This window comes from Heterodontus francisci, chromosome 12 (assembly GCF_036365525.1).
Source record: "Heterodontus francisci isolate sHetFra1 chromosome 12, sHetFra1.hap1, whole genome shotgun sequence".
Lineage (NCBI taxonomy): Eukaryota > Metazoa > Chordata > Chondrichthyes > Heterodontiformes > Heterodontidae > Heterodontus > Heterodontus francisci.
The window spans coordinates 61,072,656-61,089,891 of record NC_090382.1 but is presented as its reverse complement, the minus strand read 5'-3'; the positions used below and the strand labels follow the sequence as shown (position 1 = coordinate 61,089,891).

Genomic DNA, 17,236 nt, shown 5'->3' with positions numbered 1-17,236 from the left:
TAGTTCATCAGATTATCAACTCCAGTAAGAATACAATGTGTAATGTGCAATGTAAAGTCAATTCAAGACAATAAAACCTGAAATTATCAGAAGTTCAACATAAAGATCATGGGGAAAAATATGCATCTGGGTAGGTATTGACTCAAGCAAAATACAGTTGTAAATAATTAGGCATACAGCTGAAGACTAAAGATAAATGCATATGTTACAATCAAGTGAGGAGTGGTTGAAGGGCTCCCCTCTTGTCTGTCTGTCTTGTTTGACCACAACAGATTTAATTATTTTTTAAAGTGGATATAGTTGCCAATCCAGTGAGTGTTTAACTATTTCGGTGCTATGATCATAAAAAGAACCAATCGGACAGGTTTTCTTAAGTTTAACAAAAAAAGAGGTTAGCGATATTGTACTTAAAATGATCTAAGTAAAATAATAAACTGGACTCCAACTTTCTCGCGCGCACGCGCACACACACACGGAGAGACAGTGGCGTGGTGATAGTGTCATTGGACTAGTAATCCAGAAACCAAACTAATGCTCTGGGGACACGTGTTCTAATTCGACCATGACGGATGGTGAAATTTGAATACAATTAATAAATCTGCAATTAAAAAGCTAGTCTAATGATGACCATGAAAATATTGTTGTTTGTTGTAAAAACCCATCTGGTTCACTAATGCCCTTTAGGGAAGAAAATCTGTTATCGCTCCAGGCCCACAGCAATTGCCCAAGTATGTCCTGTACACAAAAAGTAGGACAAATCCAACCTGGCCAATTACCGCCCAATCAGTCTACGCTCGATCATCAGCAAAGTGATGGAAGGGGCCGTCAACAGTGCCATCAAGCAGCACTTGCTCAGCAATAACCTGCTTACTGATGCACAGTTTGTGTTCTACCAGGGCCATTCCGCTCCTGACCTCATTACAGCCTTGGTCCAAACATGGATAAAAGAGCTGATTTCTAGGGGTGAGGAGAGAGTGACTGCCCTTGACATCAAGGCAGCATTTAACTGAGTATGGCATTAAGGAGCCCTAGCAAAACTGGAGACAATGGGAATTGGGGGGAAAACTCTCCACTGGTTAGTCATACCTGGCACTAAGGAAGATGGTTGTGGTTGTTGGAAGTCAATCATCTTAGTCCCAGGACATCACTGTAGGAGTTCTCAGTGTAGTGTCCTAGGCCCAATCATCTTCAGCTGCTTCTTCAGTGACCTTCCCTCCATCAGAAGTGGGGATGTTCACTCCATTCACTCCACGATGTTCACTCCATTCACTCCACAATGTTCACCATTCGTGACTCCACAGATACTGAAGCAGCCCGTGTCTATATGCAGTAAGACCTGGGCAACGTCCATGTTTGAGCCGATAAGAGGCAAGTAACATTTGCGCCACGCATGCCAGGCAATGACCATTGCGAACAAGAGAGAATCTAACCATCTCCCCTTGATGATCAATGGTATTACCATTGCTGAATCAGCCACTATCAACATCCTGGGGGTTACTGTTGACTAGAAACTGAATTGGATCAGCCACGTAAATACTGTGGCTTCAACAGCAGGTCAGAGGCTGGGAATTCTGTAGCGAGTAACTCCACATCCATATGAAGCACAAGCCAGGAGTGTGATGGAATACTCTCCACTTGCCTGAATGGATGCAGCTCCAACAACACTCAAGAAGCTCGACACCATCCAAGACAAAGGAGCCCTCTTAATTGGAACCCCATCCACCACCTTCAACATTCACTCCCTTCACCACCGACGCACAGTGGCAGCAGTGTGTACCATCTACAAGATGCACTGTAGCAACTCATCAAGGCTCCTTAGACAGCACCTTCCAAACCTACGACCCTTACCAACTAGAAGGACAAGGGCAGCAGATGCATGGGAACACCACCACCTGCAAATTCCCCTCCAAGCCACACACCACCCTGACTTGGAACAATATCACCATACCTTCACTATTGCTGGGTCAAAATCTTGGAGCTCCGTTCCTAACCGTACTGTGGGTCTACCTACAATCCAAGGACTGCAGTGGTTCAAAAAGGCAGCTCACCACCGCCTTCTCAAGGGCAATTAGGGATGAGCAATAGATGCTGGCCTAACCAGTTATGCCCACATCCCATGAACAAATTTAAAAAAAAACACACTCAAACAGGTTACAAAGTTGGGAAGGATAGATTGGTTGAGCTAGAGTCCAGAGAAATAAAAAGGGGTATACAGCCTGTGGAAATTGGTGACTCAACTGGCTTCAGGCTGAAATCAGGAGTCCTGAGGCTTCTGGTTTGAAGATGTAGATGGCTAATTCGGTAGTTCTCCTGGAGACGGCGCTGCGGAGGATCTCCTTCAAGGGGTCTCTGCCTGCAGCAGTGATAGGCTTAAGTAGTTAGTGTCAGCAGGCAGGGTTTGAAGCTTGCAAGGTGGAGTGGAGGGAATAGGGACCCCACTTGGGTCTTCTCCTGTTGGTATCTAGCTGCTTGTCTGGTTGCTGCAGGGAAAACACCAGCTTAAGCACATGGATGGTGGGCCTGTCACATGACTGGCACCCAGTGGGTTGGATTTTGTTTTACCCCAGGCATCAGGTTCCATGGTGGTGGCGACCTGAAGATGTCTCCAGGAGAGAGCCGCCACGCACCCTGATGACGGGAGGGCCTGGCCTGATATAACCGATGGTGGTGAGGCCTCGTGGAAGCCCTCCCCCAACTCCGTTGGCTACCAACGGGATTCCAATTTGAGGAGGTCAGTTTATCAATGCAGTGTGGGGGGGGGGGGGGGGGGGTGGGGAGGGAGGAGGAGAGTGGTGTGGAAGAACAGGGTCAAATTAATGTCATGGTGTAGGTGATGGTGGGAAGGGTTGAAGTTGAATGTTTGTGCAGTTTGAGGGGGTGGGGGGGGGGGGGAGGTCCGATGGTAAAAGTAAGTGTTTTTGGGGAGGAAAGGGCAAATAATTAATTGAATTGTTATGGGAGGGGGGAGAGGGACAAAAGAGATGAATTTATTTATTTTAATTCCATTGCCCTTTTAAATACTTAAATTTCCCGATCAGGCCGACAGCCCTTTAAAAATGGCGTCAAATGCCTGCGAATTAGCAGCTGACGCCATTGCTGGGAATGGATAGCCTGCTCCCTCCACATGATCGGGGTGGCGGCCCGCTCCGCCTGTTTAAATGAGCCGCCGCATGCTCATGCAGGTGGGCCGTCGTTTTTTTCACCTGCTGCCAAAATCAGCAGCAGGCACATAAAATCCAGCCCAGTGGTTGAACATGGTGGTTGCCAGTGTGTATTCCCTCTTGCAACTTAATCAGTTCATGTCTAGGGATTCCATTCTCACAACCAGGGTCCCGTTGTTTGCATGATTAGGTTTGAGTGGTTCGTCTCCACCAGTTTAATGTCTCGGTGATGGTCTAAATGTCTTGCTAATGGGAACAGGATAGGTAGTTCACTCGGATTCCACAGGTCATTGTTCTTGCTGGGACTGTGCAGACAATTCATCCCCACCTCAATGCATTGGAGTGTGGAGTATAGTGATGCAAATTGGTGTGGCCATCTTAGCTGCTTGTAGAGTCACCTTTTTATGTGTTCCCTTTTCTTCTTAACTTTAATATGGCTTTCCGGCCAGTGGATTAAAAATCATCATTCAACTTGGCATGTTTTCGTGACACAAATCATAACTTTTTTTTAAAATCCAATGTCATTTAATGTAAGCCCAATATCTGTGTAGAAAATCAGCAGCCATGCTTTTATTTTTAGCATATGCTTTTTGGCACATGTTTAGATTGGAGTTGTGTGCTACTATAAAACTTTATGTAGTGACAGCATTTAATAGTTGAGATGTGAAATTCATGGACAGTATTATATCAAACTATTTAAATTTAGATTGCAAACAAGGTATATATCCTATGGATTAGAAAAACTTTGATTGTAAATGCATATTTTTTTGTGTCTATTTAATTAAGTGAATATTAGTTTCTACTTTTCATTAGAACATTGGCTTTTGAAGGGAGATTAGTAACTGTTAATTTGAAATGAGAAGTTAGGACATAGATACCCCATTCTGTTGACTAGTCTAGCATTTAATTAAAATGCCAACAATTTCTTTCTGATTAATTAGGATAAGGTAGAACAAAGGTAAACACAAGGTATACTTTTACATTTATTAATGGATTATTGTACGTTCAGCAAATCAAGTATCCCTAACCTGTAAACCCTGATGTTTTGCACAGTTCAATTAATGATATTGCCATTATAAATTGTTTCTTTCAACAATTTTATTTATTAATAAATAATATTATGCAATGGGATAATGAGTTGAATACTTCCAAAATCCAATTTCAATGAACAATGTTGCAACAACCTGATATATTATGCAAGCAGAGGGGCATTTCATAATTTACATCTAAATCATACTTTTTAAAAAAAAAAAATTCTGCATAGCCTAATAAAGCGCATAGGAAGTTTTAGTGTAAATTGATATTGGCAAAGTTTGCGTACAAACAGGTGTAAATTTTTTGCTACAGGAAATTCCACCTCATTAAAATGTCAGGAAATGGAACTGAATTCTATTTGCTGAATATAGAAGACAGATGGTGCTTAGATGCATCGTTGGCAAGAGAATATGTTGAGTTACAAAGGAACACAAGGTTAGAGCTGTGTCTGCTGTAGCTGCTACATCAAGAAATTGTTTACCCTCCAGGTGGCTGCATTTCTAGCCACGATGCACTCCTCTGTCCATATAATTGTTTGCTGTGGTTCTTTTGATATGGTCCTCTCCTCCATTATCATAAGTCCTGGATAATTTAACTTTTTTTGCAGGGGAGAAAGGAGAGATTGGAGATGGAATCGGGAATGTTTATACATTTTAATACTGAAAAAGTACATGTGTCACTGCCATTGATCCTGCATTATTGTGGGCTTTATTTAGTTTTAATGTTCAAATGAACAATAACCCCTAGGTTACAGATGAAGCATTACATGGAAATTTTCATTTTAAATCTCGTCGTTGCTCTGGGTAAATATACTGCTGGGTGTGGTACTCGCATACAAAAGTAGTTGCAGATGTGCTCTTGGTTTATGCTAAGTTAGCTCATTTTAGCCGGAATAGTAGGAGAGGTGCCACTATTTACTTCAGCTGCCTAGTTTTATGGAGAGGAAATATTACCTAGGATTCCTGTTACTTATGGCTGTTTACTGCTATATCCCTGCTGTCAATCCTCGACTATAACCCCCAATATGAGATGGTGCCTTCAGGAGATAAGGAAACAAATTTGGCCAAAAAATCGCATTACTAGATTTTATGTATGTTTTGGTAATGTGAATATTGAGTTTTATTTAATTTTAGCTTTTTTTTTTTACCAGACTTGTTTTACTTTTTGTGCCTTATTACTTTTTTTCTTTTCAGATTTCTTTGTCATCAATTCTTATGAACCTGCTTTTCTTTCATTAAAACTCTTAAGAATTCCCTACCGCCTTTTGTTTTAACCCCAGCCTGTCTTAATGATTCTGTTCTAGCTGCAGGTGGGGTAAAGTATTCATATCTGATGTACAAATCAACCTGTTAGCAATTTATTCAAACATTGGGAATCTAAATAGAACAGAATGTAAATTTGTTTTAATATATATTAAATAAGAAATAAATGAGTTAACAGCCAAATATTTAATAATTACACAATTTCAGGAGAAAAATTCAGACTTCAGAGGTATCACTGTAGTTTTTTTTAATATCTGCTTTACTTTCTCGAGTATTGCTACTTTGTGGCCTAAGTTACATTTTAAATACATTTGTAGCCTTTGTTCTCACTTTTGTTCTTTCTCATTTATTCTTTCTTGTGTGTGCCTGCTGTTTTTATAGGCTATCTTTGTGACTGTTGCTGTCCCTTTCTCTGTCAATATTTCACAGGCTACCTTTCTTTGTTTTCATTTTCTTTATTTCTCACTCATTTTTTCCTCTCGCTCCCTGTGTTTCGTTCTTATGCAGTCGCTCTTACTTTTTTTTTCTTGAATGCATTCCCTTTTGCATTTTTTATTTTGTTTATTTTCTTCAGGGAGATTAAGCTTTTATAGACAAATTGAATACTATGATCTTGCTAATCAAAAGAATCTCCCATTTATCTAGTATTTCCATGTTTTTATTTACTTTATACAGCTCATTTGTTAAGATTATGCAATTTAGTACAACCACAGTAATCCACTGTTTTACTGATGCACATTCATCTGAATTGATGGTATTATATTGGTTGGTCAGAAACTGACTACGTGATCATCTTCACTTCTGAGGAAATTTAGTGCCACTGCTCAGGTGATACTTTGTCTTAGAGCGTAAGTTTGTATGTTCTTCTGCCAAATTAATTACGGATTGTGCAATTGAGTGATGAGCATTATTTTCTTTTTATCATTTTAGCCCTGAGACAGGTGCTGCCGGGAGTTCATTTGATCTCGCTTCTGCTCTTGAGCCCACCTTTAAGTCCTATGAAGATCCAGGTAATGATCTTTGACCTTTTAAAATTGTTTATTCTTTCACTGACTAATAGATCCCAAGTTATTTCTACAGTTTTCCCAAAATGAATACATCACATCTCTTCAGACTTTTTTATTTAAAAACAGCGAAGCACCATGAAGTATTACTGCGAATCAAACATTTGTTCCGTTGTTAAAGAAAATATGTACTTGCCAATCTATTGCAGTATTAGTTTTTGTTCCAGTATCGAAGGGACAATGGTGCACACAAATGGGAGTGGTAATGGGAAAAGCAAAGAAACAAAAGAGGAGCTGAAAATGACAACAGCAGATTCATTAACAACACTTGCTGCCCCCCAAAAAAACAGGAGCAGTGGTTATGATCTGAAATTGTTGAACTTGATCTGAGTTTGGAAGGTTGTAAAGTGCCTAACTGAAAGATGAGGCGCTGTTCCTCAAGCTTACATTGAGCTTCGTTAGAACACTGTAGGAGGCAAAGATCCAAGTGGAAAAGTTGATCGTTTCTTACTTTTGAAGTTCCCTTGCTGACCAAGTGGCTTGCTGTCACGAAATGTTGGACAGTTTTGGGAGCAACCATTAATGTAGGCATTTAAGTGGCAGAGATTCATGCTGATAAATTATATGTCCTTGGCTGCTGTCATGCCTGAAAACCTAAAAATTTGGGGTAAAAGAACATACAGCTGAAAAAAAAACACTGAATAGAGAACTGTTGCTTCAAGGGGCATGAATAAGTTTGATTCCTTTTCATTGGCCAGTATATTATGGGCCGGCCTGAAGCAGGGTTGGAGACAGGTGGGCACAGAGTATTGTGGTGGGGGCACGGAGGGCCCGTCACCAAGCGATCTTTCCGGGGGCGGGATAGGCTGACAACGGTCTTCCCGCCCACAGGCCAATTGAGGCCCTTAAGTGGCCTATTAATGGCCAATTAAGGGCCTCTTCCCACCACTGCTGGGATCTTACCAGTTGCAGGGCAAGCCTCCACCATATGGGGAATCCACCTTGTAACACGAGGCATACTCCCTGTGGGTTTGGGGTGGGGGGGGGTTGTCCCTTCTCCATAGGCAATCTGTGGCCCATGGAGGAACCCCTCCCCCTGCACTCCACGACCCTGCCCTTGCTGGGGCTTTCCGGACTGACCCCGGTGACCCCACCTCACCTACTTCTGGTCCGGGGTTCCAGCGCTGGGCCTGGGTTCAAGCCCTCAACAGTATTGGCAATGCCACCGAAAGCCCTCTGATTGGCAGCTCATGGAGGTGGGATCCCCATCTTTAAAGGGACAGGGATCCCAGCTCATGAAACTTTGATGTAAAAAAGACTGGAGGATCACTCTGGTGGGGCAGGAAAAGGCCAAGGCAAGGTTTTCCCTGCCTTTTCGGCCCGGCACTGGGCGCCCCGCCTCCTGCATAAAATCCAACCCATTATGTTGGATTTCAGGATTTGGATTTGGGATCACAATCCAGATTGCATATTCTTTTCATGTTCACATTAAATTCCATTGGATTTGCATATAACATACAAAAATAAGTAGTTATGGTGGGTGTGCAGTGGGCTATGAGTTGTCATGACATAAGCTGCAGCTATATCAATATGCTATAATAAGGGGAGGGAAAACAGAAGTATACAAAACTGCCATTTTGTGCTGGTGGATATTATTTTTTTTTCCCAATGATATGTTTGCATTTTGAGTTTCCCTCTTCATAAATTAAGCTTCTGTTTGGAATCATTCTTTATTTTTTCAAAGCTCATCAATGTCTTTGTTAAGGTATGGGCTTCCTCCTAACATTTGAGTTTGTTCCAAAGGGGTTGTTGCTTTTATTAAAAAAAACTTTTTTTTTGGTTTCAGTGTTTTAGGCAATTCTCATAGGTGATCCCTATTCACTCCCCACATCCAATCACCCTAATATTTAGGAAAATGTTATGAACACTGGGCTTTATAGTATGGCTATGTTTTAAAAACTGTGATCTTTAATGCAGTGTAAAATGGACATTTGGAGGAAACATGTGGCCTCATACAAAATCTGCCCAGAGACAAGTCAGGGGTCTTAGTTACCATGAGAACAAGGAACTCAGATCAAAAACCCTTTTGAAAGCAGGGTGCAAGATTGTTATAGCTAAAGGACAAAGGGTTTTGCTCTCCCAGACTCTCTGATTGTAAATAAGGAGCCAGGGGTTCTAAAATGCAGATTTGAGTTCCAATTTTTAACACCTGTATGCAAAGGAAGGCCCAGTTGATTTTTGCTATGACCAGACTTATGGGGTTGAATTGTACAGCGAGTTTTAAAAGGTACATTGTGCACATGGATCCCCCGCAATATTTCGTGCAGCGGCTCATTATCATGGAGGGGGCAGAGCGCCCGTCCCCATTGACATAGAAGGGGTGAGCGCTCCGTACCTGGCAGCAGGTGCCAGCGCCATCTTTTTAGGGGCTTCAAGCCCTTAGAAGCCATTTAAATTTTTAAAGGATAATGAAACAGTGTTGTCAATTTGCACAGTGAAAAAAAACTAGCGAAGCCCCTCTTTTTTTTTTTCCCCCCCCCCCCTCCCAATGACCTACCAAGGCTTTAATTTCCCTCTTTTCCACTCCCACCCCCCCACCCAGCTTTGAAAACATTGTTTCGCCAGTCCCAACCTGTCACCCACAAACGTACAGATCTTTTCCCATCAGCCCCTTCCTACCATACCCTCAGCCAATTGAAACAGTTTTACAGTTCTCTCTGCTTTTCCGCCCCCCCCCACCCCACCCTGAAAATTTCATTCCTCCCCCCTCCCCACCAGTGTTACGCCTCAGATCTCTGAACGGAGATCCGTAGGCACGGGACTTCCAGCACCCGGCCGCAATATCTGCGAGGGACGGTCATTGCTACAAGGTGAGTCATTATTCATTATTTTTAATGTCATTAGCATATTTAAATAAAGTCTCCATTGCCGTGCACCTGGGAGGTCACCACGAGGCCTCGCCACAGCTGGTAAAATGCGCCGGGGCCTTCCCGGTGTCCAGGCCCATGGTGGGCCTCTCTGAGAAGTATTTTCCGGGCGCCCCCACCATGACCCCCAATGTCATGGGGGGCTTATAAAATTTAGCCCATGGTCTCTGAGAATTGTCAAAGGCTATTGACTTTTGATCTGGATGAATTTGAGAGGCTTTCCTAGGTCTGGAGACTGAAGGGAAGAAATGAAGATTAGCAGAGATGTACAGTCTAAAGAGAGAGAGAGAGAGACCAGTGGGCTGTTTCTGCGGATATTGCTGCTCTCAGATCACCGATACAGCAAAAGGCTGCGAAGATTTGAACCTGGTTCGAAGGGTCAGGTTTGCGGAGGAGAAATGACCGATGGGGTCACCAGAGATTGCCTTATTAAAGTTGAATGTGCTCAGACGAAGTAAGAAAAGAGGACATTGACTTTGAGAAGGACACTGGGAGATCCAACCCATTGCAGCTGGGAGGAGTTTGGGACTTTTAACTGCAAGGATACGTTTTTGCTGAGAACACTGTGCAACGTATAAATGTGGTGTGGAATTTTCGAATGTCAGTAAGTTCATGGGAAATACCTTTCTCTAATTTAGTACATTAGCTACCCACTGAGTAATGTTTAGTTAATGTTAATTTTTAGTTTAATTATAGTAAAAGTCTTAAAATGCTAAATCTTGTTCTGCGATTCCTTAATTGGTCACTGGGAAGTTCATTATCTCTTGTTTTAAAGTTAGTCTCTACCGAGGTCGTAACACTAAATGTCATGGGACCTAGGATAATGTTTGTAGATTATTTTAGCTGCAGTTATATCTTGTTATCTCCTGCTGATCCTCCTCACCTTTGAGATGCTTTAGTGCCAAACACTCTTATTAAAACAGTAAGTAAACAAGTGAATAGTAGTAGTAACATTATATTTTTCACAGTTTGAAAATTTATTAGCTCATTGTATAGCAAAAATATAAATAATGCACAGCTATGCTGCTAAAGCTATAAATATAACTTTTTTTTGCAGTTGCCTTGTTAATGATCTTATCAGAGGTTGTCTAGTTTATCTTCTCATACATTCTCGCTTTTTTAAAAATTTGTTCTTGAGATGGCAAGGCCATTTATTGCCCATCCCTAAATTCCCTTGAGAAGGTGGTGAACCACCTTCTTGAACTGCTGCAGTCCCATGTGGTGTAGGTACAGTGCCTTTTTTCCATAATGGTTTGCTAGAACTGTATGGCTTGCTAGAACTGTATGGCTTGCTGTGCCATTTCAGAGGGCAGTGAAGAATCAATCACATTGCTGTGGATCTGGAGTCACGTGTAGGCCAGACCAGATAAGGGTGACCGATTACCTCCCCTTGAGGACATTAGTGACCCAAATGTTGTACTTCAAGCAACTTACAAGAAGGCCTCACTACTTCTCCTTATTACTCGATTTGCAAATATACCACACTTTTAGCCTGTACATATTGATTCTTGTGGTATTTTTCATTTATTAGAGAAGACAGGGGAACCTGGTGTGCAATCTAGCTGATCTCTGGTGAATGGTATTATAAAAAGTAATTGTTAGTTTTAGTCAATCACTCTGAAGCATCAAGTACAGGGGCAATGATTTCCATTTAATGATCTGGTATTTTTATGATCATTATTAATGAGATGAGCATTTATTCCAGGTTTATTAATTAATTGAATTTAAATTTCCCAGCTGCCATGGCGGGATTTGAACTCCTATCTTTGAAGCATTCGGCCAGGCGTCTGGATTACTAGCCCAGTAACATTACCACTAGGATACCGTCAGACAATCTCTTAGACTCATGATGAAATTTGCTGATTTGAATGGTGCAGGCTGTTAATACCTCTCGAGGGTGACCAGGGCTTTGTGAACTTAAATAACTATTAAAATCAAAAGGAGCTGCCAATCAAACACATCTGTGAACAAATCACACAGCAAGTTCATATGTGAATTGAACACCTTGGCTCCTTTTGCAGGTAGTCCAGCAGATAATCATTGCAATATATAGAGTTCAGCTGGAACATTCATTTTGTTAGTAAAGCTGGTTCTTAACTATTACTGTGATAATATTAGGTAATCTAATATTTCGCTATATTTAGACAAATATTTCATTTTTATGCCAATGCTTTTCAATAAGTAGGCCAAAACACCAACAAATGGAAATCTGTGCCCCTGTACTTGATGTTTCAGAGTGATTGACTAAAACTAACAATTACTTTTTATAATACCATTCACCAGAGATAGGCTAGGTTACATACCAGGTTCTCCTGTCTTCTCTAATAAATGGAAAATACCACAAGAATCAAAATGTACAGGCTAAAAGTATGGTATATTTGCAAATCGAGTAATAAGGAGAAGTAGTGAGGCCTTGCAAATTGCTTGAAGTACAACACTTAAACAACAGAAAATCATTTCACAAGAATTTAAAATATTCCTTTGCAAAAGACATTTCTTCCACAAGTTGACGAGCAAGTGCACAAATTGTCTTCTGCCAATCATCAGCATGCAAAATTGCATGTGGATGTTGTAAATGAATAATCCAAAGTTCAGAATGTGATAGAACAGAAGTTGAGTGAACCACTATAATATGTTGCCAATGGGCAATTTTCAAGTTGCAGCCATATCTTTTGAAGCACAGACAGCGAGGAAGGATATTACCCTTAATTGAAACATTTCTCCAAGTGTTCAGCCATCGCAGTAATTGAATTAAAGTATCCCCCGTCTGTTGACATTTCAAAACAGCCAGTTCCTGTCCAGTAACAAATTTTTATCTTAATTAGCTTCTCAGCAGAAGTGTAGATGCAAGGTGAACGTAGGGACAGAAATAGGCCTCTCACTTCCTTGAACCTCTTCTGCCATTCAATGAAATCATAACTGATCTGTATTGTAACTCTATACACCCGCCTTGGCTCCATATCCCTTAATACCCTTGGCTAGCAAAAATCTCAGATTTAAAATTATTAATTGAGCTAGTATAATTTTTTTTGTGGAAGAGATTTCCACAATTCTACCACCCTTGTGTTTCCTAATTTCTCTCCTGAATGGCCTGGCCCTGATCTTGAGGTTATCTCTCCGTGTCCGAGATGTGCCCACCTGTGGTAAAAGTTTCTTTCTATCTACCCTATCAATTCCATTCAAAATCCTAAGAACTTCAATATGATCACCACTTAGCCTTCTATATTTTTATATTTTAGGGACTACAGGCCTAATTTATGTAATCTATAGTATTATGTAATAGAACACTATATAATATAATACAATCTAAATACCACGGCTACAAGAACAGGTCAGAGGCTGGGAATTGTGTAGTGACTAATTCACCACCTGACTCCCCAAAACTTGTCCACCATCTACAAGGCACAAGTCAGGAGTGTAATGGAATATTCTCCACTTGCCTCGATGCATGCAACTCCACAATGCTCAAGAAACAAAGCAGCCCACTTGATTGGCACCCCATCTGCCACCTTAAACATTCAGACCCTCCACCACCGGTGCACAGTGGCAGCAATGTGTAGCATGTACAAGATGCACTGCAGCAACTCATCAAGCCTCCTTCAACAGCATCTTTCAAACCTGTGACCTCCACCAGCTAGAAGAACAAGGTCAGCAAACGCATGGGAACACCACCACCTTTGAGTTCTTTCACTGTTGCTGGGTCAAAAACCTGGAATTCCCTTCCTGCTTGCAGGTGTACCTACACCAAAGGGACTGCCATGATTCAAGAAGGTGGCTCACCACCACCTTCTCGAGGGCAATTCGGAATGGGCAACAGATGCTGGCCTTGCCAGCGATGCCTGCATTGCATGAACAAATTACAAAAAAAATCTCCCCTCATAATTTAACCCCTGGAGCTCTAGTAGCATTCTTGTGAATCTGCACTGCACTTGTCCCGTCCCAAGGCCAATATATCCTTTCTAAGGTATGGAGCTCAGAACTGTACACAGTACTCCCAGATATGGTCTAACCAGGATGTTGTATAGCTGTAGCAAAACTTCCTCCCCGTTATCTAGATAGATACATTTCAACGAGAAAGAAAAATTCTAAGGACCCGCCATCCGTGGTTAACTAAAACAGTTAAAGATAGTGTCAAACCTAAAGTCTATATTTGCACAAAGATGGGAGGCAGGTCAGAAGATTGGACAGAATATTTAAAGAAAAAAAAGCAAAGAATGACTAAAAGATTGATAAGGAAGGTAAAATTAGAGTATGAGAGAAAGCTAGTTAGAAATATAAAGACAGATAAAAGTTTCTATGGATATTTAAAAAAGAAGAGTTAACCAAGTGAGCATTGGTCCTATTGAAAGTGAGTCTGGGGAATTAATAATGGATAATAAGGAGACGGCAGATGAATTGAACAAATATTTTGCATCGGTCTTCACTATTGAGGATATACATAATATCCCAGAAATGGCTGTAAATCAGGAAATGGAAGGGAGGGAGGAGGAACTCAAGAAAATTACATTCGCCAGGGAAGTGGCACAGAACAAATAGTTGGAGCTGCGGGCTGGCAAGTCCCCGGGTCCGGATGGACTTCATCCTAGGGTCTTAAAAGAAATGGCTAGTGATGCGTTAGTTTAAATTTTCCAATATTCCCCAGATTTGGGGAAGGTTCCATCAGATTGAAAAATAGCAAATGTAACCCCTTTATTCAAAAAGGAAGGAAGACAGAAAGCAGGAAATTGCAGGCCAGTTAACTTAACATCTGTTTTAGGGAAAATGTAAGAAGATATTATTATAGATGTTATAGCAGGACATTTAGAAAAAGTAATCAGGCAGAGTCAACATGGATTTGTGAAAGGGAAATCATGTTTAACCAATTTATTGAAGTTCTTTGAGGGAGTTACATGTGCTGTGGGTAAAGGGGAACCGGTGGATGTATTGTACTTAGATTTCCAGAAGGCATTTGATAAAGTGCCACATCAAAGGTTATTGCAGAAAATAAACGCTCAAAGTGTAGGGGGTAACATATTGGCATGGATAGAAGATTGCTAGCAAACAGGAAACCGAGAGTAGGCATAAATGGGCCATTTTCTGGTTGGTAAAATGTAACGAGTGGTGTGCCACAGGGATCTGTGCTGGGGCCTCAACTTTTTACAATTTATATAAATGACTTGGATGAAGGGACCGAAGGTATGGTTGCTAAATTTGCTGATGACACAAAGATAAGTAGGAAAGTAAGTTGTGAAGAGGACATAAGGGGGCTACAAAGGGACATAGATGGGTTAAGTGAGTGGGCAAAGACCTGGAAAATGGAGTATAATGTGGGAAAGTGGGAAATTGTCCACTTTGGCAGGAAGAATAATAAAGAAGCATATGATCTAAATGGTGAGAGATTGCAGAGCTCTGAGATGCAAAGGGATCTGGGTGTTCTAGTGCATGAATCGCAAAAGGTTAGTATGCAGGTACAGCACATAATTAGGAAAGCTAATAGAATATTATCGTTTATTGCGAGGGGAATTGAATACAAAAGTAGGGAGGTTATGCTTCAGCTATACAGGGCATTGGTGAGACCACATCTGGAGTATGGTGTACAGTACTGGTCTCCTTATTTAAGGAAGACTGTAAATGCGTTGGAGGCAGTACAGAGAAGGTGTACTAGACTAATACCTGGAATGGGTGTGCTGTCTTACGAGGAAAGGTTAGCCAGGCTAGGCTTGTATCTGCTGGAATTTAGAAGAGGCAACTTGATTGAAACATATAAAATCCTGAGGGGCCTTGATAGGGTGGATGTGGAAAGGATGTTTCCCCTTGTAGGAGAATCTAGAACTAGGGGTCACTGTTTAAAAATAAGGGGTCACCCATTTAAGATAGAGATGAGGAGAAATTTTTTCTCTTAGAGGGTCGTGAGTCTTTAGAATTCTCTTCCTTAAAAGGCGGTGTAAGCAGAGTCTTTGAGTATCTTTAAGGCAGAGGTAGATAGATTCTTGATAAGCAAGGGGGTGAAAGCTTATCAGGGGTAGGTGGAAATGTGAAGTAACTAGTTCAGCCATGAACTTATTGAATGGCAGAGCAGGCTCGAGAGGCTGAGTGGCCTACTCCTGCTCCTAATTCGTGTGTTCGTATGTATCTACCAATATTCTAGATATAAAGGCTAACATTCTGTAAGCTGTTTTGATTAATTTTATATTGGTACATTCCATTTTAATGATCTGTGTACATGGACCCACTAAGTCTCTTTCGCCTTCTACTGTTCCAAGCTTGTCACCATTTTAAAAAGTACGCGGATGTATTCTTACCAAAACAAAATATTGCGGATGCTGGAAATCTGAAATAAAAGCAGAAAATACTGGAAATGCTCAGTAGGTCAGGCTGCACCAATGGAGAGAGAATCCGATACAGTGGGTGGGATTTTCCTTCCTGGGGTGGGAAAAGGAAGTCGGGACCGTTTCAGGGTCCCAAACCGGCCCTCACGGGTAAGTAGTCATTGACCTCAAGTTTCATGGGCGTACCACCTTAGTTGCCCTAGAGACTGGTTTGGCGGCCACGTGGCGGGAATGGAGGTGCGACTGTTCAAGAGTGGGCCCGATTTAAACTCCACGGCAGCCATTACTGTGGTTGCTGTTACACTGCTGTACTGTCTGCACGATTATAGATTCAGAGAAACTTGGAATGACTCAGGAGAGCCAGAGGCCTGGAACCTGGGGCAGCGCTGTCCCTCGATTCGCCAGTGGTGACCTGGAGGTTCTCCTGGAGGCTGAAAGAGAGAGAAGAGAGCTCCTTTTCCAGGAGGGTGGCAGGAAGAGGCTATCCACCCACATAAAGCAGGCCTGGTTGGAGATAGCTGACACAGTCAGCAGAAACTGGATCTAGTATCAGAAGAGGTTTAATGACCTGATATGCTCTGGCAAGGGGGGTGTAACCCCCCCCCCCCCCCCCCAACCCTCAGGACAGGCCTCTGGGTTTTCAACCTCCAACAGACACACCAGCATTAGGTACCTCAGGGTGCATACTGTTCCAGAACATGGAAGGAGTGTGTGCCCTGAGCACTTACTGATCTCTCAGAATGGCTCAGAGCCATAGTGATGCTGAGGACCTGCCAGCACTGAAACATGCAGCTTCTAATGAATCGGAGCAGCTGGTAATGGCCTTGCAGGAGAAATGGGGTCATAATGCCAGGAGAGGGCCCAGTCTGGAGGAGGGTTTCCCTTATGGGGCACCATTAGCTTTGGTCTCCTTGGCTGCTCTGACAGACGGAGCATCTGTGCAACAGGGCTTAGTGACACATGCTGCCCCTGCAATAATGCAGGTGCAGCAGCCTTGGAGGTGTTCCCCTCCCTCCCCACCCTCCCCATCCCGCCACCTCCAACACAAAGACAACCACCACATGCATCTCAGCCGCAGGCAGGGACAGGTAAGCAGGCTGCCACACCTGCCCTGAGGCCACAAGGGGAACATGGGTGTGACCGAGCACACAGGCCACCATGTCAGGCAGAGCACTGAGTGGGTCACTGGGGTGTCTTCCACCTGTAATTGTGCACTGTTTTCCTTTATGAGCACTGTATTAATATTGACACATGAAGCTAGATGTGGGAGCTTTCTTTTATTAATGACAGTACAAGAAAAGAGACATGAAGTGGTGAAGGCAAGCTAGAGTCCGTCTGCGGTGACGGTAAAGCCTTTGGACAGATGTATATCCTTCATTGGTGGTAAGAGTTTATATGTTCCAGGCTGCACCTTCAATGGGAGTGTTAGCACAGGCAACTCAGATTGAGTTCCAGACCGTGCCATTGAGCCTGTGTTAGAAAAGCTCACTTGAAACAAGCCTGGATCAGATGATCGCTGATGTCGATGGCATCCTGATG

General features: G+C 42.3%; 1 protein-coding gene across 5 annotated transcripts in view; it reads left to right on the top strand.

Annotated features, from left to right (window-relative positions):
- pdlim7 (PDZ and LIM domain 7) overlaps positions 1-17,236 on the top strand; it is a 164,920-nt gene that overhangs the window by 120,924 nt on the left and 26,760 nt on the right. For all 5 annotated transcript variants that reach the window (XM_068043509.1, XM_068043513.1, XM_068043510.1 and 2 more), the window contains one exon: positions 6,389-6,468. In XM_068043509.1, the coding sequence (XP_067899610.1) occupies positions 6,389-6,468 (80 nt within the window). The remainder of the gene's footprint in view (positions 1-6,388; positions 6,469-17,236) is intronic.